This window comes from Doryrhamphus excisus, chromosome 5 (genome assembly GCF_030265055.1).
Source record: "Doryrhamphus excisus isolate RoL2022-K1 chromosome 5, RoL_Dexc_1.0, whole genome shotgun sequence".
Taxonomy (NCBI): domain Eukaryota; kingdom Metazoa; phylum Chordata; class Actinopteri; order Syngnathiformes; family Syngnathidae; genus Doryrhamphus; species Doryrhamphus excisus.
In genome coordinates, this window is record NC_080470.1 from 585,352 (window position 1) to 610,033 (window position 24,682).

A 24,682-nucleotide genomic window follows, 5' to 3' on the forward strand; every position below is an offset into this window, starting at 1 on the left:
ACACATATTTTTATTTTTGCTTTGCAGCGTCAGCATGTGCTGTTACACACGACCCCATTTTTTAAATTTTTTTTGTCAGTTTTCTTTTTGTAATTTTGACTTTTGTATTTGGACTTCATTTTCATCATTTTATGACTTTTTCCTTTTCCCATTCATTTTTTTAAAATTTCCAACTCACTTTCTTCTCGTACATTTTCTTTTTGTAATAATGCCTTTATTTCTCATAATATTTTAACTTTATTCTCACAATTGTATGATTTTTCCCACCTAATTTTCAATGTTTTTTTTATTGTTTTGTTCCCCCCCATTTTTGAAAATTTTCTTTGTCAGTTTTCTTTTTGTAATTATGATTTTATTGCCATAATATTTGGACTTTATTTTCATCATTTTATGACTTTTTTCTTCTCCCATTAATTTTTCAAATTTTTCCAACTCGCTTTCTTCTAGTAAATTTTCTTTTTGTAATTATGACTTTATTCCCCATAATATTTTAACTTTATTGTCACAATTGTATGACTTTTGCCACCTAATTTTCAATGTTTTTTTATTGTTTTGTTCCCCCCCATTTTTGAAAAATTTCTTTGTCAGTTTTCTTTTTGAAATTATGATTTTATTGCCATAATATTTGGACTTTATTTTTATCATTTTATGACTTTTTTATTTTCCCATTAATTAAAAAAAATCCCACTCACTTACTTCTATTACATTTGCTTTTTGAAATTTTGACTTTATTCCCCATAATATTTTAACTTTATTATCACAATTGTATGACTTTTCCCACATAATTTCCAATGTTTTTTTTTACTGTTTTGTTCCCTCCCATTTTTGAAAATTTTTGTAATTATGATTTTATTGCCATAATATTTGGACTTTATTTTCATAATTGTATAACTTTTTCCTTTCCCCATTATTTTTTTTTTAATTTTCCAACTCTTTTTCTTCTAGTAAATTTTCTTTTTTAATCATGACCTTATTCTCATAATTTTGACTTTATTCACATAATATTCAGATTTTATTCTCACAATATTATGACTTTTCCACCACATTTTCAAGGTATTGATTTCTTTTTAAATTTTCAATTTCACTTTCTAGTACATTTTATTGTAATTCTGACTTTATGCCTATAACATTTTGACTTTATTCCCACAATATTAATATTAATTAATTTATTAAGATGTTAATATTAATATGTTAACATGAATATTAACATTATCAATATTAATATTATCCCATTATATAACAATATTAATATTAATGTTAATAACATTAACATCCATATCAGTATTTATATGGAATAAAGTCAAAATTTTTATTATTTATATTTTTTCTTGAATATTTCATCTGTCTAATATACTAAAATTGCATTATTTTTTATTTAATAATTCCTGTCAAATTTCAACTTGTAATATTTAGACTTTATTCTCTTAAAATGGCTGCCATTTTTGGCTATTCCTGCTGTGTGTATGTATATATTTTTTTTACATTTGATAACTATTTCAGCTTTGTTTTTGTGTGTTTTCTTCTGGTAATGAGCTATTATATTCTTAATATTTTTAATAACAACATTGCCTGTGTTGCTGCTAAATGGCAGATATTCTTACAGATATGTAAGAAGTCAACATTGTGCCTCAAGCCAATAAAAACTAAGCTTGGGGCCACCTTTTGGACACCCGTGTTGTATAGCATTGTCCTTGACAAGATGGAATCAGGATGTCTACGTGATCCTGACGGACGGAAGAAGGTCGCACGGGAAGCGGAATAGCAGACAGCAAAGCTTTTCATTTTTAATGAGCGCACCTATCAGGTGTCCACGCGGTCCCGTCCCGTCCTGTCCCCAAAGCGAAAAGCAAGACTTGTTCCCTCTGCAGGAAACCCGAGGCCGTCATTGAACGTCTTTGCACTTTAGCTAGCGAAATGTTGGCCGCTTTGTCGCTAAATCTGGCAACTTCCCAAAGCTTCTTGGCTTCTCGTTTTTTGCTCAAAAAGCCTGCTTGGAGACTTTTTTTGGGAACGTAGAAAGTGAAAGCATGTGTTGTTTTTCCATTTTCTGTTCCTACCCCCCCCCCCCCCCCCCCTCACTACACACTCAATCCTTTCCCCTTTCTGCCACAAAACATGTAGATAATATGTCTGGCAAGTAGGGTAAAAAACGTAGGGTATAAAAAATCCTTTGCAATAGCACAAACTGGGTCTAACAAGGACAGAAAAACGCTACACAACTGAATTATTCCATATGATCGGTGTCGGAATCGGTCAATATCACTCATGGATGATTGGTATCAAAATGGGCAACATAAATCCCTCGTATTTACAAAGTCATAAACAGATTTTCCGTGCTCCAACTACAAAAATATTCCATGTATTGACTTGGAATCCTATATCGTGGAAATTACAAGAACCATCAGCACCGGATCCCCCCAGGGCTGCGTTCTTTCTCCTCTGCTCTTCTCCCTGTACACGAACAGTTGTACCTCCAGTCACCAGTCTGTCAAGCTCCTGAAGTTTGCGGACGACACCACCCTCATCGGACTCATCTCTGACGGTGACGAGTCCGCCTACAGGTGGGAGGTTGACCATCTGGCGACTTGGTGCAACCTGAACAACCTGGAGCTCAACGCTCTAAAAACAGTGGAGATGGTTGTGGACAACAGAAAGAAATCAGCCTCTCCTGTCCCCATCACCCTCTGTGACTCCACAATTGACATTGTGGAGTCCTCCCGCTTCCTGGGTACCATCATCTCCCAGGACCTCAAGTGGGAGCCGAACATCAGCTCCCTCATCAAGAAGGCTCAGCAGAGGATGTACTTCCTACGGCAGCTGAAGAAATTCAGCCTGCCAAAGACAATGATGGCGCACTTCTACACCTCCATCATTGAGTCCATCCTCACCTCCTCCATCACCATCTGGTACGCTGCTGCCACTGCTAAGGACAAAGGCAGGCTGCAGCGTGTCATTCGGTCTGCAGAGAAGGTGATTGGCTGCAATCTCCCGTCCCTCCAGGATCTGTACGCCTCCAGGACCCTGAGGCGTGCAGAAAGGATTGTGGCCGATCCCTCTCACCCCGGACATAGACTCTTCGAGACGCTCCCCTCTGGCAGGAGGCTGCGGTCCATCAGGACCAAAACCTCACGCCACAAGAACAGTTTCTTCCCGTCTGCTGTCAGCCTCATCAACAAGGCCCGGAACCCCACCTGACACTCCTCACACCCCACCTCTGCCTCATCCTGCCACTTTGACACTTTGACACTTTCATTGTATACGTTACATTAACGCTCAGTTTGGACTCTTAGGAAAACAATCAGACTGCACTTCCGGAATAACAAACAAAAACAGACTGTGTACATATATTTATACTGTTATTCTGTATATTTTGTATTTTCATATTTTGTATTTCATATTTTGTATTCTCATTCTTTTTTAATAGATGTGTATGCACCTACTACACCAAAACAAATTCCTAGTATGTGTTTGATCATACATGGCAATAAACCTTTTCTGATTCTGATTCTGATTCTGATTAATTTATCGCTGGCAGGTCTGTAACCAATTAATTAAACCAGGGGTGACTGTAATCATGAAAGACAAAAAAAATCCTTAGCAATAGCACAAACTGGGTCTAACAAGGACAGAAAAAGGCTGCAGACAAATATGTGAGAGTGTGTAGTTTAAGACAGGTGGTCACCTGGCAGCTGCACTAAATAGTAGGCGTCAAACACCAGTGTCAGTATCAACAGTGAAGCGGCCACTTCAGGATGCTGGACTTCATAGCAGGACTGCCAAGAAAAAGCCAGATCTCAGACCGGACTAAAACATTTCCGAGTCATCCCAAACTTTGGAGCGGTAGTCACGATGGAGACCATAAAATGCAAAAAAAAACGAAAACAAGACAAACAAGATGAATGACCTAGTGGAGAACCTTTTTCTTGTCATATTTTGACTTTATTCTTGTAAAATGATTTTCCAGTTTTGATGTTTTTTATTCGCTTTTTAGGCCCTGTCCACACGTGGGGGGGGTTAATAAGCTTTGCTTCTTCCTACTCCTTTTGGACATGTGGAACTGGGAACTGATTTGACAAAAAAAATATAAAAAAAAACCTTAAACTATATTAGGAAAGCAGGAAGTGAACAAATGTAAGAGTTAGTGATTGTAAAAGTAGCAGATGGAGGGGTAAGATTTAATAAGCTTTGCTTCTTCCTACTCCTTTTGGACATGTGGAACTTGGAACTGATTTGACAAAAATAAAAAACAGAAAACAAAAAAAAACCTTAAACTATATTATGGAAAGCAGGAAGTGAACAAATGTAACAGTTTCTTCCTACTCCTTTTGGACATGTGGACCTGGGAACGGATTTGACAAAAATAAAAAAAAATAAAAAAATATTTAAAAAAACCTTAAACTATTTTATGAAAGCAGGAAGTGAACAAATGTAAGAGTTAGTGATTGTAAAAGTACCAGACGGAGGGGTAGGATTTAATAAGCTTTGCTTCTTCCTACTCCTTTTGGACATGTGGAACTTGGAATTGATTTGACAAAAATAAAAAACAAAAAAAAACCTTAAACTATATTATGGAAAGCAGGAAGTGAACAAATGTAACAGTTTCTTCTACTCCTTTTGGAATGTGGAACTGGGAACGGATTTGACAAAAAAAACAAACAAACAAACAAAAAACCTTAAACTATATTATGAAAGCAGGAAGTGAACAAATGTAAGAGTTAGTGATTGTAAAAGTACCAGATGGAGGGGTAGGATTTAATAAGCTTTGCTTCTTCCTACTCCTTTTGGACATGTGGAACTGGGAATTGATTATGGGATGCATTCAATTGGAATCTGATGCATGTTCAAATGAAATTAAACCATTACCATTACCATTACCATTATTAGCATTAGCATGTGCAAATCTGTATAAAAATCGTGTTTTTAGGGCATGGCATATTTACCCCAAAATCCACTCTTTATCATCAACTAGTAAAAGAATAAAAAAAGCGAAAGAAATAACTTGTTGATATAAATACAAGTGTAAAAAAAAGTGTTTCTTCCTGGTTGAAGCTCTTTTCTAGTACATGCACAACGCTCTTCATCACCTGACGCCACCCTTGGTTTCCATGGCAACACTCGCTGCGGAGAAGCAGCGCCGCCTCCAACATCCTGATTATGAATAGAAGAGAACGGATATGAAGATGTAAATATGGTGGAAAGTACTTCTTCTTCTTCTTCTTCCCGACATTCCGTCCCATCGCTCCCACAATAAAGTTCTTGGTGAGGAACAAGAACAGGATGAAAAGTGCAGAAGGTGACTCGCCGGAGAAGCGCCCCCGCCATCGGCACATGCAAAGCATTCCTGCTTGCGTCTAAGCGGTCACGGCGGCCTCGGCGGCCTCGGGTTGTAACTCCAGAAGGGTCAGGTGTATTTCCTGGAAGGACGGCCTCTCCTTGGCGTTCCTCCTCCAGCAGCCCAGCATGACCTTGTAGAGCGAGTCCGGGCACGGGCCCGGCTGCGGCAGGTAGATCTGCGGGGTAACGAGAACAGGATTTAAGTAGTCTGCTTTGTGCTAGCTGACGGTTTCGGCGCTAACCTGTCTTTTCTGATCCCGGAAAAACTCGCCGGTGTTTTCGATGACTTGCTCGTCGGTGAGCTGGGCGTAGGGCTGATCCTTGCAGAAGGTCAGGATCTCCCACAGCGTCACGGCGAAGGCCCACACGTCACTGGCTGTGGTGAACTTGCCCTGGTGTCAGGAAAGCACGTTTTTTATTCTTACACCCGAACTGGCCTGCCCGCCCCAACCCGGCATCTGTAAAGCTGACATCTGTCAGGAGTGAAGCTCAAAGGGTCAAACCGTGTGTGGATGCTGCTTACACCAACAAAAATGCAGTATATTCTGACATACTGTACTCTGATACACTTTGACATCATTAGAGCCCTCTAGACATAAAATAACACCCCTATAGTCATATTTACACTCCTATTACTCAACATTGTAGACATAATAAGAGAAAATTAGACATATATGACATAGAAAACATGTTTACCACCATCAAAATAGACTTTTAAAAACATTATTAGAGCCCTCTCTAGATGAAATAACACCCCTACAGTCACGCTCACAGTCCTATTACCCAATATAGTAGACATAATAAGAGAAAATAAGACCTAAAAACCTGTTTACCACAGTCGAAATACACTTTAACATCATTAGAGCACTCCAGACATGAAACAACACCCCTATAGTCATAGCTACACTCCTATTACTCAACATTGTAGACATAAGAGAAAAATAGACATATATGACATAGAAAACGTGATTACTACCATTAAAATACACTTTTTAGAACATTATTAGAGCCCTCTATAGATGAAATAACACCCCTATAGTTACGCTTACACTCCTATTACCCAATATAGTAGACATAATAAGATAAGACCTACAAATCGGTTTACCACAGTCAAAATACACTTTAACATCATTAGAGCCCTCTAGACATGAAACAACACCCCTATAGTCATATTTACACTCCTATTACTCAACATTGTAGACATAATAACATAATATTTGACATATATGACATAGAAAACCTGTTTACCACCATCGAAATTGATTTTTTAAAACATTATTAGAGCCCTGTATAGATGAAATAACACCCCTATAGTCACGCTTACACTCCTATTACCCAATATAGTAGACATGATAAGAGAAAATAAGACCTAAACACCTGTTTACCACCATCTAAATACAAGTTTTAACATTATTAGAGCCCTGTATAGATGAAATAACACCCCTATAGTCACCCTTACACTCCTATTACTCAATATAGTAGACATAAGAGAAAATTAGACATATATGACATAGAAAACCTGATTACTACCATCGAAATGCACTTTTTAAAACATCATTAGAGCCCTCTGGACATGAAACAACACCCCTATAGTCATATTTACACTCCTATTACCCAATATAGTAGACATAATAAGGGAAAATTAGACATATATGACATAGAAAACCTGATTACTACCATCAAAATACATTTCTTAAAACATCATTAGAGCCCTATATAGATGAAATAACACCCCTATAGTTACTCTTAAACACCTATTACCCAATGTAGTAGACATAATAAGAGAAAATAAGACATAAATTAGGCCTTTGCGTGAAGCATCTGATCAAAGAATGAACAAAAAGGTGATTTTTCACGGGGGATGCTTGAGGGGCGGAGCTTAAGAAAGGTAGCTAAAGAGCGGCTCCTCACCAGCAAGATGCTCTCCCAGGACATCCATCGAATGGGCAGCACAGCTCTGCCTCGGATTCGGTAGTAGTCGCCGCTGTAGAGGTTCCTGCTCATGCCAAAGTCGGCGATCTTGATGGTGAAGTCGCTGCCCACCAGGCAGTTGCGTGTGGCCAGGTCTCGGTGGACAAAGTTCAGGGAGGAGAGGTACTTCATGCCTGATGCTATCTGAGCCGCCATGTGGCACAGCTTGCTGAAGCTGCGGAGGAGGAGGAGGAGGCGTGAGGAGGAGGAGGAGGTTGGACTGCATGGACTGCAAGGACTCACCTGACGGTGGCCGCCTCGCTGAGCAGCGCCACCTGTCCCTCCGGCTCGTGGCGGGACAGGAACTGGTTGAGATCGCCGTTCTCCATGTACTCGGTGATCATGCACAGAGGCTCGCTGTAGATGCACACGGCCAGAAGGCGAATGATGTTGGGGTCCTTCAGACGAGACATGATCTTTACCTCTTTCAGGAAGTCATTCCTATAAGGACAGGAAAGGAACGTTAGAGTGAAAGGCACTTAGAGTATGGAACACCTGTTTAACACCTTCTAAATACACCTTTCAACATTATTAGAGCCCTCTAGACATGAAATAACACCCCTACAGTCATATTTACACTCCTATTACCCAATATAGTAGACATAAGAGAAAATAAGACCTAAAAACCTGTTTACCACCTTCTAAATACAAGTTTTAACTTTATTAGAGCCCTCTATAGATGAAACAACACCCCTAGAGTCATATTTACACTCCTATTACTCAACATTGTAGACATAATAACAGAAAATTAGACATATATGACATAGAAAACCCGATTACCACCATCAAAATACACTTTTTAAAACATTATTAGAGCCCTGTATAGATGACATAACACCCCTATAGTCATAGCTACATTCCTATTACCCAATATAGTAGACATAATAAGAGAAAATAAGACCTAAAAACCTGTTTACCACAGTCGAAATAGACTTTAACATCATTAGAGCCCTCTAGACATGAAACAACACCCCTATAGTCATATTTACACTCCTATTACTCAACATTGTAGACATAATAACAGAAAATTAGACATATATGACATAGAAAACCTGTTTACCACCATCGAAATACACTTAAAAAAATTATTAGAGCCCTGTATAGATGAAATAACACCCCTATAGTCACGCTTACACTCCTATCACCCAATATAGTAGACATAATAAGAGAAATTAAGACCTAAAAACCTGTTTACCACCTTCTAAATACAAGTATTAACATTATTAGAGCCCTCTATATATGAAATAGCACCCCTATAGTCACGCTTACACTCCTATTACCCAATATAGTAGACATAATAAAAGAAATTAAGACCTAAAAACCTGTTTACCACCTTCTAAATACAGGTTTTAACATCATTAGAGCCCTCTAGACATGAAATAACACCCCTATAGTCACGCTTACACTCCTATTACTCAACATTGTAGACATAATAACAGAAAATTAGACATATATGACATAGAAAACCTGTTTACCACCATCAAAATACACTTTTAAAAACATTATTAGAGCCCTCTAAAGATGAAATAACACCCCTATAGTCACGCTTACACTCCTATTACCCAATGTAGTAGACATAATAAGAGAAATTAAGACCTAAAAACCTGTTTACCACCTTCTAAATACAGGTTTTAACATCATTAGAGCCCTCTAGACATGAAATAACACCCCTACAGTCACGCTTACACTCCTATTACTCAACATTGTAGACATAATAACAGAAAATTAGACATATATGACATAGAAAACCTGTTTACCACCATCGAAATACACTTTTAAAAACATTATTAGAGCCCTGTATAGATGAAATAACACCCCTATAGTCACGCTTACGCTCCTATTACCCAATATAGTAGACATAATAAGAGAAAATAAGACCTAAAAACCTGTTTACCACAGTTGAAATACACTTTAACATCATTAGAGCCCTCTAGACATGAAATAACACCCCTATAGTCACGCTTACACTCCTATTACTCAACATTGTAGACATAATAACAGAAAATTAGACATATATGACATAGAAAACCTGTTTACCACCATCGAAATACACTTAAAAAAATTATTAGAGCCCTGTATAGATGACATAACACCCCTATAGTCACACTTACGCTCCTATTACCCAATATAGTAGACATCATAAGAGAAAATAAGACCTAAAACCTGGTTACCACAGTTGAAATACACTTTAACATCATTAGAGCCCTCTAGACATGAAATAACACCCCTATAGTCATAGTTACACTCCTATTACCCAATATATTAGCCGTTTTGCTGTGACCACACAACTTCCTGCCTTTGGCCATGGTATGAGAGCCGTAACCGATCCAGCAGTAAACGCCCACGTTGAGGAACCGTACCATATCATACCTGGCATTTTTGTTGGCATCGCAGCGCAACATCTTCACCGCCACTAATACACACTCCTTCTTCTCCTCCTTCTCCTCCTCCACTAAAACATCTTGACTCAGAAACTCCTGCATGCCCTCCGCCTCACAAAGGTGCACCTGAACCAAGAAGAAGAAGAAGAAGATGTTAGTCTTAATGTTCCTGGTGCTCCTTCATGGAAGGTGTGGTGAAGAAGATGCAACCTCTCCAAACTGTCCCTCTCCCAGCTTCTCCTTGAAGGTCAGCAGTTTCCGTGGGAACTCCTCCACGGCCACGTCCTTCCCTGAGAGGAGGTCCATGGTCAAGGCGGGGATGGCGTAGGTGTTGCCGCCCGTCACGCCTTGCAGGTTGACCACGTTTGCCTCGGCGTAGTGAGGAGCTCCGTCTTGGGCGGTGGTGGTGGACGCCATCGTGCTGCTGGAGGCTGAATGATGGATGCTGTCATTCCACACCTGTGTGTGTACACCTGTGTGTGTGTGTACACCTGTGTGTGTGTGTGTGTACCAGATGGTTGTGGTGCTGCGTGGGGCAGCTTGGAGATGACGGTGGAGGGTTCCTGGTAGTGCGGGGCCTGCAGGGGGAAGATGTGCTCGTAGGTGGACTCTTGCTCGCTGCTGCTGCTGCTGCTGTTGTTGCTACTACTACTGGGCTGGTTGTGGCTGTAGGCAAACGTCTCGCTCTGTATTAACAATGAAACACAATGACTTGACTTCCTGGGGTAGCATCCTGCTCTATTTTCAACATATTAATTCATAATTATTGCTCTAATTAAATTCCTGTGGTGTGGTCTGCCAAAGTCACCTAATTAGCCATCACTCTATAGTCATACTTATGGAAGTACTATATACTATGTAAGTAGTATATTCATACTCATGGAAGTGTACAGCATAATGGCCGTAGCTGAAATAAATAAGCCTACTTTGTATATTCACAATTACACACATCATTAGAGCCCTCTAGACATGAAATAACACCCCTATAGTCATATTTACACTCCTATTACTCAACATTGTAGACAAAATAACAGAAAATTAGACATATATGACATAGAAAACATGTTTACCACCATCGAAATACACTTTTAAAAAATTATTAGAGCCCTGTATAGATGACATAACACCCCTATAGTCACACTTACACTCCTATTACCCAATATAGTAAACATAATAAGAGAAAATAAGACCTAAAAATCGGTTTACCACAGTCGAAATACACTTTAACATCATTAGAGCCCTCTAGACATGAAACAACACCCCTATAGTCATATTTACACTCCTATTACTCAACTTTGTAGACATAATAACAGAAAATTAGACATATATGACATAGAAAACCTGTTTACCACCATCGAAATACACTTTAAAAAAAATTATTAGAGCCCTGCATAGATGACATAACACCCCTATAGTCACGCTTACACTCCTCTTACCCAATATAGTAGACATAATAAGAGAAAATTAGACATATATGACACAGAAAACCTGTTTACCACCATCGAAATACACTTTAAAAAAAATTATTAGAGCCCTGTATAGATGACATAACACCCCTATAGTCACGCTTAATCTCCTATTACCCAATATAGTAGACATAATAAGAGAAAATAAGACCTAAAAACCTGTTTACCACCATCGAAATGCACTTAAAAAAATTATTATTAGAGCCCTATATAGATAAAATAACACCCCTATAGTCACGCTTACACTCCTATTACCCAATATAGTAGACATAATAAGAGAAAATATGACCTAAACACCTGTTTACCACAGTTGAAATACACTTTAACATCATTAGAGCCCTCTAGACATGAAACAACACCCCTATAGTCATATTTACACTCCTATTACTCAACACTGTAGACATAATAACAATAAAAAAGCCAAAGTCACCTATCTCTCTATAGTCATACTTATGGAAGTACTATATACTATGTAAGTAGTACATTTGTACTTATGGAAGTGTACAGCATAATGGTCGTAGCTGAAATAAATAAAGGTATTTTGTATATTTAGATTTACACACATCATTATAATCTATACACTGGGTGAATTCTGCCCGGCAACAAGCAGCTCCCTCACCTTCTCCAGCATCTTCCTCCACACCTGCCTCCACAAGATGAGGAGAATGATGGCCACCAGGATGAAGATGATAGCCACCAGGCAACCAATCAGAATACGGGTGGTGCTGTCATCCACTTTGTGGGTGGGGTCATCCTCTGGGGGGGGCGGAGACAAGTGTTATTATTTTCTTTTGCTTGTTTTGACTTGAAAGTGATACGACAGCGGAGCTCGATGTGTGATGATAACCCTAGAAGCATGTGAGTGATACCATTCATTCTCTATTAGCAAAATGAGCTAAACAGATGCTAAGAGCGTGTTGCTGAAGGCAAGCTAGTCAACGTAGCATTGGACAAAAACACTACTGAGAAGACAAAGCACCTGGTGGAAGTACGGGTGGAAGACCTGACTTGGGAGGAGCCAGCGTTGTGTTATACATGGCCGTATCTGGAAAAAAAACAAAAACACTTTCTAATCCACTTCCATCGTGAAATGAAAAACCGAAAAACAGAACCCCCATCCACCAGTCCGAGTGTGGACTTTTCAAGTACTTAAAAGTCTGTAGACCTGATTGGAAGGTGATCTCGCTGAACAAAAGCCAGACATCTTCAAAGTAGAAATGGCACTTGATGGCGCTGGCCATGTGATTGGCGAGCTGGACCGTGACGAAGCGTGCGTCGGCGTCGTCGTCGTCATCGTCGTCATCGTCCACGGCAGCGCTGAAGTAAAGAGGCGTGGCCTCCCAGTCCGCCTCGGAGCGGAAGTAGCAGACGACCCGCCGGAAGGCTCTGACCTTGAGCGTCAACATGTTGTTGCAGTGAACCTGCGAGTCGCACAACAAACCAGTCCACGTCACCACCTGACGCCCGACGGCTCGCGACGTCCGGCGCGGCGCCGCCTCACCATCATCGTGGTGAAGTTTCGTACGCGATCGAACTCGAACATGATCTCCACGTATCCGTCGGGGAAGCTCTGGTTGCTCCAGCCCACGTAGTCGGATCGGTAAACGTCGCCTTCCGTGAAGTCGTCCGGCCCGCACACTCCGTCCGTCAGCTGACCCAAACCCTCCGTCATGCTGGGACACAAAACAGGCAAAAGAAGGGGTCTCAAACATGCGGCCCGTGGGCCAAATGTGGCCCGCAGGACACAAATTTGAGGCCCCCGCCTTGATATGAAAGTTTAATGTTATAATATGATATAGATGCTGTATGGTATCATGTACTCAGAAAAAATTACTACATTTGATTCATGTTCATGTTAAAGGTTAAATAACTGTTAATAGTTATCCTCCCTATCCGTGTGGAAGTGGTAAGTTTTGGGCGATTTAAGTAGAAAGGAAATAACTTGAAGGCTACCGTTTAGGTGGCTAGCTCTCTAGTTTAGCGAGTTAGCATGCGTCTCAAGACCCTGCAGTTGCGCAATATGTTGTAAATAAAAAGAGTATAAATGTGACTATAGTCGTGTTTTGTCATGTCTACAGGGCTCTAATAATGCTTTGTTTATTTTAATATGAAAAAAATAATGTCTACCCACCATCTATATGTGCTTTCTTAAGTTTTTATTATTATTATTATATTTATTTATTACTGATTGATTGATTTTATTTAGTCTTGATTTGTTTATTTATTTTTCATCTTATTTTGTGTAGAAAAATAAAAAGTAAGATATTTGAGAACAGCGGAATGTTTTATCAGAGCTTTTATTGTGGAAAATCGAACCAAAGCAAAGTTTATTCATTTTTCTGTTTTTAATAAATGCGTTTTTTTTTTTTTTTTTTTGAAAACCTGATGCGGCCCAGTCTCGCCCAGACCCTAGATCCAGTGGCCCCCAAGTAAATTGAGTTTGAGACCCCCGGGTTACACTGTAGGATGTTCAATTCCATTCAATTCCATTCAATTCCATTGAATGCCATTCATCCCAAGCAGCATCTTAAATATAAAGGACTGCTGTACAAATAATGACCAGCAGATGGCAGCAAAGAACAAAGCAGTTTATCCAAGGATATGACCGTCTCTCACTGCCAAATAATAACCATCTTATTCATACTGCGGTGACTCAGCTTTCCTGTAAAGAAGCCACCCGAAACGCACTGTGTGTTTACCGTCGCCATGGCGATCGGGCAGCAACAAGATGGCGGCACATGGCACGTACCTGTAGATGACGGCGCCGTCGTACACCGAGTCATTGAGGTAGACCGTCTGCTCGGGTAAGTTCATGCGCTGGCCGGCTGGAGCGTTGTAGGACACCAGGCCATCTGTCAATCAAAGAAGATGCTCAGCGGACGCTGTTGCCGCGGTGACAGATGACGCTTGAAGACGCCTCCTACCCAGCCACTGGCAGCCGTACAGCTCCACTCTCATGCACACGTTCATGGAGTGGTCCGTCACGGGCATGAAGCGGACAAAGCGGGCAATGATGGGCGGCTCCAGGTCCTTCAGCACGATGTCATAGGCGTTCCGGTTCCCCTCGATCACCTGTCAATCACACACCGAAACACCGCGTCAAAACCCGGTCGATCTGGCAACATCCCACACAGGAAGTACTACAGTAAACGCTCCTTCAAAAACAGGCGCTTCAAAAACAAGTAGCATCTTCGTTAGCGTCTCGCTGGTGGACTCACCCACCTGCTTGCCGTGCCGGTTCCTCCAGGAGATCCAGCGGCTGCCATCGCGGCTGTACTTGATCTTGTACATCTGCGCAAACTCGTTGCCCATGCCCCCCGCGTGGCGGCCCTGGGTGCCCACCAGGGTGATGAAATGGAGCGAACGCAGGTCAATCTGCAGGAACTCCTTCAGGTGGTCCGGCTCCACCGTGATCTCCGGACACCACGCGCCGTCGCCCTCCTCAAAGTCTAACCTGGGGAGTCATCAAGAATTTCCGACGCGTTAGCGTCTTTTCCGGACTATAAGCGGCATCGGTTTTTAATATTCTTACTTTTATGGCACGCTTACCTGCCGTATCGAGCGGCGGTGGATTCGGACCACTGGCTGGAGGCAGAGATGTCCTCGTCCTCAATTTGCCCGCCGGACATACCCAGAGGATAGCGACACACACCTGGCATCGAACATCAACAAAGTGAGAGAAAGACAGAAGTTGCGGCATCAGTAAAAGTAGCGTAAATTCAGATGTGTCACAGGTCCATGTCATAAACAGACATATTGCGGCAAACAAACAACATTAAATTCATCACACAGCAACTTAACACCCAAAAAAGGCTTGCTTATGGGGGGAAAAATGGAAGGAAGGAAGAAGCAAAGCTTATTAAATCCTACCCCTCCATCTGGTACTTTTACAATCAGTAACTGTTACATTTGTTCACTTCCTGCTTTCATAATATAATTTTTTTTGATGAATTTTGATTTTTTATTTTATTTATTTTTTGAAATTGTTTGTCACGTACCAAAGTATGAGGTGATATGACCATACAATGACATAATGGGTACCATAGTATATTGACAGTTACTTGTTCACCTCCTGCTTTCATAATATAATTTTTTTTGATGAATTTTGATTTTTTTTTTATTTTATTTATTTTTTGAAATTTTTTGTCACGTACCAAAGTACGAGGCGATATGACCATACAATGACATAATGGGTACCATAGTATATTGACAGTTACTTGTTCACCTCCTGCTTTCATAATATAATTTTTTTTGATGAATTTTGATTTTTTTGATTTTATTTATTTTTTGAAATTTCTTGTCACGGACCGAAGTACGAGGTGATATGACCATACAATGACATAATGGGTACCATAGTATATTGACAGTTACTTGTTCACCTCCTGCTTTCATAATATAATTTTTTTTGATGGATTTTGATTTTTTTGATTTTATTTATTTTTTAATTTTTTTGTCACGTACCAAAGTACGAGGTGATATGACCATACAATGACATAATGGGTACCATAGTGTATTGACAGTTACTTGTTCACCTCCTGCTTTCATAATATAATTTTTTTTGATGAATTTTTATTTTTTTTATTTTTTTTTATTTTTTAATTTTTTTTGTCACGTACCAAAGTACGAGGTGATATGACCATACAATGACATAATGGGTACCATAGTATATTGACAGTTACTTGTTCACCTCCTGCTTTCATAATATAATTTTTTTTGATTAATTTTTATTTATTTTTTATTTTATTTATTTTTTTAATTTTTTTGTCACGTACCAAAGTACGAGGTGATATGACCATACAATGACATAATGGGTACCATAGTATATTGACAGTTACTTGTTCACCTCCTGCTTTCATAATATAATTTTTTTTGATGAATTTTGATTTTTTTGATTTTATTTATTTTTTGAAATTTCTTGTCACGGACCGAAGTACGAGGTGATATGACCATACAATGACATAATGGGTACCATAGTATATTGACAGTTACTTGTTCACCTCCTGCTTTCATAATATATTTTTTTTGATGAATTTTGATTTTTTTTATTTTATTTATTTTTTAATTTTTTTTGTCACGTACCAAAGTACGAGGTGATATGATCATACAATGACATAATGGGTACCATAGTATACTGACAGTTACAGTTACTGACTGTAACTGTCAATAGTATATTGACAGTTACTTGTATGGTCATATCACCTCATATATAAAATAATAATAAATAAATTAAAATAATTAACAAAAATTAAAAAAATATTCATTCATGAATAAATTAATGAATGAATATTTTTTTATTTTATTAAATTATTTTAATTTATTTTATTTTCATTTCATTCATGAATGAATATTTTTTTATTTTATTCATTTATTTTCATTTATTTTCTTTTTTTGTTTATAGTTATTATCCCATATTTCCACACAATAAGTAAGATATAGTAGAGATAAGTCCTAATATTATGGAAATAAGGTCATAATGTGAAGACTATTTCAGAAAAAAATCAATATTTGGAAATAAAATGGAAAAAAATCCCCATCGTCATGCTACATCATCTGCTAATATAATGAGTCATTTCCCATCTGGCAACGCTGAGAAGGTTTTTCTTGTTCCAACAGTCGTGACAAATGAATTTGGGACTAATCGGTGACCTTTCACCTACATAAGTCATGAAAGAACCCATGTTTGGAACTTTGTCCCGGATGCCGTCTTCCAGGCTTCTCAGCCCCCCGCCCAACAGACCCTGACCGCCAGGTAACCTGCCTCGCCGGTGAAAGAGTCAGTGTGTGTGTCGCACGCCATCCAGTTGGGTCGTCGCCGCCTTTTGCGGAACCTTCTCTCAGAGAGAAACCTTTGAGAAGATGCCAGCACCACCACGGCTCCACCTTCTCTTCCTCCGTGTTCATCTCATCCAAGTATTCTCTTCATCTTGGGAGTCCTAACCGGTGACCCCATGGACAAAATCCCTGCGGGAAAAACCAAAACTCCTTCCAGATGTCCTGAGACTTGATCTTTCCAGCCCCACCCCCGCATCCCTTTGTCTCCTAAGCAGACCACATCAAGCCGAGGAACTGGACTCTTGTCATTTTCTCAATGAGTGACATCATTCCAGTCAACAACATGAAAAGGTCACGCTAACCTTCAGCATCAATGAAACAAAATATTTGAGGACAAAATACTAAATACTTGTTGGTGGGAAATGTGCTTTTCATTAAGGCAGCCATAAAAAGTATACATTTCACTTGAAGAATGTGTACCCAAACTCTGTACTCAATACCATACCCAAAAGCAAAGTACACATGAGTGCCTCAGAAACACTAGAAAACTACTAGTTTGTAATTCACTGCAAAAAAACACATGTTGAAATCTCCAATAAATACTAGAAGGTGATATTATTCTAGTACTACCCTCCTGGAAGGAAGTTACTTGCTCAGTGAGTACAACTCCCTTCCTTGCATGTAGCACTAGCTAGCAAACACCTTTTATGACGCTCGGCTAACATATGATCATACAATGCTTACACTTCAACAACACAATGTGGACACTTCAACAACAAAATATACGCACTTTAACAACACAATGTAGACACTTCATACGCACTTTAACAACACAATGTAGACACTTCATACGCACTTCAACAACAAAATATACGCACTTTAACAACACAATGTAGACACTTCATACGCACTTCAACAACAAAATATACGCACTTGAACAACACAATGCACGTACTTCATACACACTTCAACAACAAAATATACGCACTTGAACAACACAATGTAGACACTTCAACGATAAAATGTACATATTTCAACAACAAAATATACGCACTTCAACAACAAAATGCACACACTTTAACAACAACAAAATATACGCACTTTAACAACAAAATGCACGCACTTCACTTCATACCCACGTCAACAACAAAATATACGCACTTCAACAACAAAATGCGAGCACTTCAACAACAAAATGTACACACTTCAACAACAAAATATACGCACTTCAACAACAAAATGCGAGCACTTCAACAACAAAATGTACACACTTCAACAACAAAATGCACACACTTCATACGCACTTCAACCACAAAATATACGCACTTCAACCACAAAATATACGCACTTCAACCACAAAATATACGCACTTCAACCACAAAATATACGCACTTCAACCACAAAATGTACACATTTCAATGATAAAATGTATGCACTTCAACAACAAATTATTCGCACGTCAACAACAAAATGTACGCACTTCATACGCACTTCAACAACAAAATATATGCACTTTAACAATAAAATGTATACATATTTCAACAACAAAATGTACGCACTTCAACAACAAAATGCACGCACTTCAACAACAAAATATACGCACCTTAACAACAAAATGTACACACTTCATACGAACTTCAACCACAACATGTACACACTTCATACGCACTTCAACAACAAAATGTATGAAAGGCTTTATAGGCGTACTACGTAGGTAATTCTCATTACATTACAGTCTTAGCTGCCTCATACTAGCAGTTTTGCTATTTGTTTATGTAGCATTAGTAGTAGTAGTAGCAGTAGTAGTAGTAGTAGTAGTAGTAGTAGTAGTAGTAGTAGTAGTAGTAGTAGATTGTTGCATTGAAGATGGAGAGTGAATGTTGAGAGCATGTATGAAATTTAGATTTTGGTATTTGTTTTTGTAGCAGCAGCAGTAGTAGCTGTAGTAGTAGTAGTAGCTGTAGTAGTAGTAGTAGTAACTGTAGTAGTAGTAGTAGTTTGTTACACTGCAAATGGTGAGTGAATATTGTGAGGACGTTGTGGTCCAAATGTTGGTTTTGGTTTTGGTATTTGTTTACGTAGCAGAGGTGACCCAGAGGTCGCAGGCAGGCGGCTCCACCCCCGCCCCCCCAGACCCCCCCGGCCCCCCCTGCCCCCCCCCCAAGCACACAAATGAGCGGCCAAGGTAGTGAAAGTAGAAAGGTACGCTTGTTGGCTGGCGTTAGCAACCGTTAGCAACCTTTGCCCAAACAATGGAGCCATTCATGCGTGGATTGATGTTGGTGGGTGGAATGGATGCAAGGCCACGGACTGCACTGCTTGGCCGGAACCACCAGTTTGATTCTGGAGTCAGCTACAGACCATCAATAGCGGGACTTCTACGAGGTATTGATCCCATCCATCCCATCGTTGAATCATTGAGAAGGCCACAAGATGGCTTTGGACCAAGACGGCTGATCCATGGATGCCAGAGGGCCGCTACTGGGATGCAAGCGGGGGCCTGATAAAGCCCGGCTGGGTTGCCTGGGTGGGGGGTGGTTGATGTCACCAGACCCAAAACAGCCAAAGATCCCAGGATAGATCCCAGGATAGATCCCTGAGGATGCGTCCCAGTTCATTAATGACAAGTTCCTTGGATAATTGTAAACAACAAAGTGCAACATGGCTGTCACTCCAACCAGCAAAAACATGCTTGTCGCTGCCGTCCTTCCATAGTCTGCTTGCCAAGAACTTCCGCAAACTATGGCAAATGTGAGACATTTTGCTATAATAAATAATAAGAAAATAATAATAATAATAATAATATTTAAAATAATAATAATATTTAAAATAATAATAATATTTAAAATAATAATAATAATAATTTAAATAATAATAATTTAAATACTAATAAAAAATTATAATTAATAATTTTTTAAAAATTAGACAAAAAATTAATTTAGAAAAAAATCGAAACATTGATTGTCACATGCAAATTCCACACAGAGATGGCCGAGGGTGGAATTGAACACGGGTCTCCGAGCTGTGAGGTCTGCATGCTAACCACTCTCCAAAATGTTTTCATATTTCCATTCTCCGGGTCTTTTAATTTTAGGCACTCACATTCCTCCCCAATCACCAAAAACGTCTGCTCCCCAAGAACTTCTGCAAAATATGGCAAATGTGAGACATTTTGCTATAATAAATAATAAAATAAAAAAAATAATAATAAATAATAAAAATAATATTTTTAAATAATAATAATAATTTAAATAGTAATAATATTTTTAAAAGAATAATGTAAATAATAATAATATTTTTAAAATAATAATGATAATTTAAATAATATTTTTAAATAATAATAATTTTAATAATAAATTATAATTAATTATTTTAAAAAAATTGAAAAAAAATAATTTAGAATTTAAAAATCCAAACATTTAAATAATAATAATTTAAATACTAATAAAAAATTATAATTAATAATTTTTTTTAAATTAGACAAAAAATTAATTTAGAAAAAAATCGAAACATTGATTGTCACATGCAGACTCCACTAAGAGATAGCCGAGGGTGGAACTGAACCTGGGTGTCCTAGCTGTGAGGTCTGCGTGCTAACCACACAACCACCGTGCAGCTGCCTTATTGAACTTGAGTGCCAAAATGTAAGATTCAATATGCACGCTCACCAGGAGGTGGTCATACTTTTACACCAAAGAATAATAATAATAATAAGAAGAAGAAGAAGAAGAAGAAGAATATGGTGCATGTATTTCATACGTAAATACCAGCCATGAACACTAATTCTTTTTGTGATGGTTTAAAGCAAGAACCTTCAGCCTGGGGCCCATCAACCATCCCGTAGTAATTAATTACTAACATTACATTAGTAACTAATATGCAGGAGTAAACATTTGAGTTATTTTATATTTACTATGACTTGGTTCGAATCCCCACCCCTCATTCCTCATTCCTCATTCCTCATTCCTCATTCCTCATTCCAACCACATCGCTGACAAATACTTTTTTTTCCTTCAATCATGAACTTGTTCAACTTTCACCATCTGACAGCAAAACACAACACACACACACACACACGCACGCACACACACACACACAGACACAGAGAGAGAGAGAGAGAGAGAAGCTATTGAAATGGTCTTTCCTGCTGTCCTGCTGTCTGGTATGCATCAGCCACAGACTCCAATGGATCCAATGGATCTATTGGATCTATTGGATCTATTGGATCAATGAATCCACAGGCGTTGTGGATTCAGTGATCACTCATTTGCACGTGATCCTGCACACGATAGAATGAACGATAGAACGAATGATAGAACGAACGATAGAACGAACGATAGAACGATAGAACAATAGATCGAACGATAGATCAACAGATAGATCAAACGATAGATCGAACAATAGATTGAACAATAGAACGATAGAATGACAGATAGATCGAACGATAGATCGAACGATAGATCGAACGATAGGACGAACGACAGGACGAACGATAGGACGAACGATAGGACGAACGATAGGACGAACGATAGGACGAACGATAGGACGAACGATAGGACGAACGATAGGACGAACGATAGGACGAACGATACATCGAACGATAGAACGAACGATAGAACAATCAAACGATACGTCGAACGATACGTCGAACGATATGTCGAACGATACGTCGAACGATACGTCGAACGATACATTGAACGATAGAACGAACAAACGATAGAATGAACGAACGATAGAACGAACTAACGATAGAACGAACTAACGATAGAGCGAACGAACGATAGAACGAACGAACGATAGAACGAACGAACGATAGAACGAACGATAGATAGGCAGATAGAACGAACGATAGAACGAACGAATGATAGAACGATAGATAGATGACAGATAGAACGATCGAACGATAGATCGAATGATAGAACAATAGATAGATCGAACAATAGAACGATAGAACGCTAGATCGAATGATAGAATGCTAGATCGAATGATAGAATGCTAGATCGAACGCTAGATCGAACGCTAGATGGAACAATAGATAGATCGAACGATAGATTAGAGATAATTTGAGAATCAATAAACTCACCAATATGAATAAAACCCATCAACTGACTAATGTGCCTACCCAGTATATATATATATATATATAGTATATATAGTGTATATATATACGTATATAGTGCAATATGGTGTTGATTCCAGTGTAAAAATGATCCGTGTGGTCGTTGACATACTTGGGTTGACCTGCGGCGTCACGCATCCCAGCCAGGACATGAAGACCAGCAGCGACACGCCAACGTCCCGCCAACGCTTCATGGCCAACACGCCAACACGCCGACACGCCAACACGCGTCGCTTGCTCAGCTGCAAAACAAATCAAATGGATCATGAACACGACATTGATATTGGACACGAATATGAATATGAATATGAATATGAATATGAACATTACGTATGATTCATTGTCTTGCTCGTCAGTGTGCCTTCAAAGTGCTGATATTTTTATTTGCACTTTTGACTTCTTTTATTTGGCAATTTTACTACTTTCTCATGTATTTTTACTTTATTGTACATTTCTAATACTTATTTTATTCTTCATTTTTGCCATTTTTATTTTGCATTTTTACTTACTTTATTTGACATTTTCTCTACTTTATTTTGCAATTTTACTACTACTTATTTTATTCATCATTTTTGCTATTTTTATTTTGCACTTTTACTTACTTTATTTGACATTTTCACTATATTTTATTTTGCAATTTTACTACTTTATTTGACATTTCTACTACTTATTTTATTCTTCATTTTGGCTATTATTAGTTTGCACTTTTACTTACTTTATTTGACATTTTCACTATTTTATTTTGCAATTTTACTACTTTACTTTACATTTCTACTACTTATTTTGTTCTTCATTTTTGCTATTTTATTCTGCACTTTTACTTACTTTATTTGACATTTTCACTACTTTATTTTGCAATTTTACTACTTATTTTATTCTTCTCTTTTGCTATTATTTTGCACTTTTACTTACTTGATTTGACATTTTCACTATTTTATTTTGCAATTTTACTACTTTATTTTACATTTCTACTACTTATTTTATTCTTCATTTTTGCTATTTTTTAGTTTGCACTTTGAATTACTTCATTTGACATTTTCACTATTTTATTTTTCAATTTTACTACTTTATTTTACATTTCTACTACTTACTTTATTCTTCATTTTTGCTATTTTTAGTTTGCACTTTTACTTACTTTATTTGACATTTTCACTATTTTATTTTGCAATTTTGGTACTTTATTTTACATTTCTACTACTTATTTTATTCTTGGTTTTCTGCTAAGTAACCTGCCATGGGGCCAAAAAAAGTTGCGAGTGCCGGCAGCAATTTGACACACAAGCTTAGAATTTTCCTGGGTTTTGGTACATTTGTGTTATTGTGCCACCTTTTTGGGAGGAATCGATTAGGAAAAAAGCGTACATGAATTCCCGATGGCCGTGAACGCCACAAAGCGAAGTGGTGCTCATTGTGAAAAAGATCAACATTTAATTGTGTCGTTGCTATTAATAGCATTGACATGTTAGCGATAGGGTTGGGGTTAGCGTGTGCTAACCGCTGCTGTCAATTTTTTTATTACTAATTATAACTGTCAATAATAACTGTCAATCACTGTTGTCTGTCTGGTAAACACCTGGTAAACCTGGTAAATCTGGTAAATTTATGACAGGATATGTGATGCAAACACAAGCAGCTAAACTTTGCCAAATAGCTAACATCCTTATTAGCTTTCCTACCAATTAAAACTAATTATTAAAATATCAATTTACATGTATTATTACTGCATAAAAACCCAAATGTATGTAAAAATGTAGTATGAATTTCGAAGTATGTGTATAAAATGTTAAATATGAAAGCTAGGTATAAGTATGTGTACTTGACACTAAATATTGATCTTATTGACGACATCGATGGAGAAAAAAATGATTTTTTTTGAAGATGTTGGAGATGAGGTTGCGTTCTTCATGCATCTGACGTATCGACTTGTGAAAAAGGTGCGAAATGACGACTTACGAACATTAACTCGGACCGGACTCGAACCTTTTGGGCTTCTACTCGGTATACGAAGTACAATAGTACCGCACAAAAGATCGGATAAATGAATCCAGTTTGCGTTGAGGACGAAATCCGAAATCCGAAATCCGAAGGACAGAAAAGGTTGGACTTACTTGAAAGGTTCTTGTCTTTGCTTCATGTCAGCGACGAGAACATTAGAACATTCCAACGTTCCAACATTCCAGCAAAGTGGCTTTTAGTTCTCCTGGAAGAAAGAAATCCCGTCAAGTCCCAGGAAAAAGGAAAAAGGAAAAAGGAAAAAGGAAAAAGCTCGCATTCTTTGTGTCTCGTTGGGGGAAAACCAAACAAAGTCCCACAATTCCACACGAAAGCTTTTTCCTTTTTTCTTCCACATAAGCTTTCAATTTAGCCTCCGTCCGTCACGCCGCTTCCAGACCGCTTCCAGTCCGATTCCAGACCGCTTCTTGCTCAGGTTCCACTTCCGGTCCCGCGGACGCTACTTTTTACTGAGCATTTCTACTACCTTCACAACTTAGCACCTTTACTGTAGTTTGTATTTTGACTTTTTTGTCTTACATTTTGTACTACCTTTTTATTTAGAACTTTTAATACTTTATTTGGCATTTTTATTATTTTTTAAACTTACCTTATTGATGTTTTTTGCTATTTTTATTTAGATTTTT

At 38.4% G+C, this 24,682-nt stretch overlaps 1 protein-coding gene across 2 annotated transcripts; it reads right to left on the reverse strand.

The window, feature by feature from the left end:
* Positions 1 to 3,600: 3,600 nt before the first annotated feature.
* Positions 3,601 to 24,416, reverse strand: ddr2a (discoidin domain receptor tyrosine kinase 2a). 2 transcript variants are annotated; one of them, XM_058073955.1, is made up of 17 exons: positions 24,152 to 24,416; positions 22,156 to 22,285; positions 14,702 to 14,804; positions 14,375 to 14,606; positions 14,077 to 14,224; positions 13,902 to 14,004; positions 12,654 to 12,825; positions 12,318 to 12,573; positions 12,132 to 12,197; positions 11,772 to 11,908; positions 10,198 to 10,372; positions 9,897 to 10,117; positions 9,676 to 9,812; positions 7,549 to 7,746; positions 7,246 to 7,480; positions 5,577 to 5,726; positions 3,601 to 5,510 (listed from the first exon to the last, which is right to left on the reverse strand). In XM_058073955.1, the coding sequence occupies exons 2-17, from the start codon at positions 22,235 to 22,237 to the stop codon at positions 5,352 to 5,354; spliced, it is 2,574 nt and encodes an 857-aa protein (XP_057929938.1). In that variant the 5' UTR covers positions 22,238 to 22,285; positions 24,152 to 24,416; the 3' UTR covers positions 3,601 to 5,351. The 2 variants fall into 2 exon arrangements, with proteins under 2 accessions (XP_057929938.1, XP_057929939.1); XM_058073956.1 differs by lacking the exons at positions 14,702 to 14,804; positions 22,156 to 22,285; positions 24,152 to 24,416 and having other exon boundaries at positions 14,371 to 14,556.
* Positions 24,417 to 24,682: the final 266 nt, after the last annotated feature.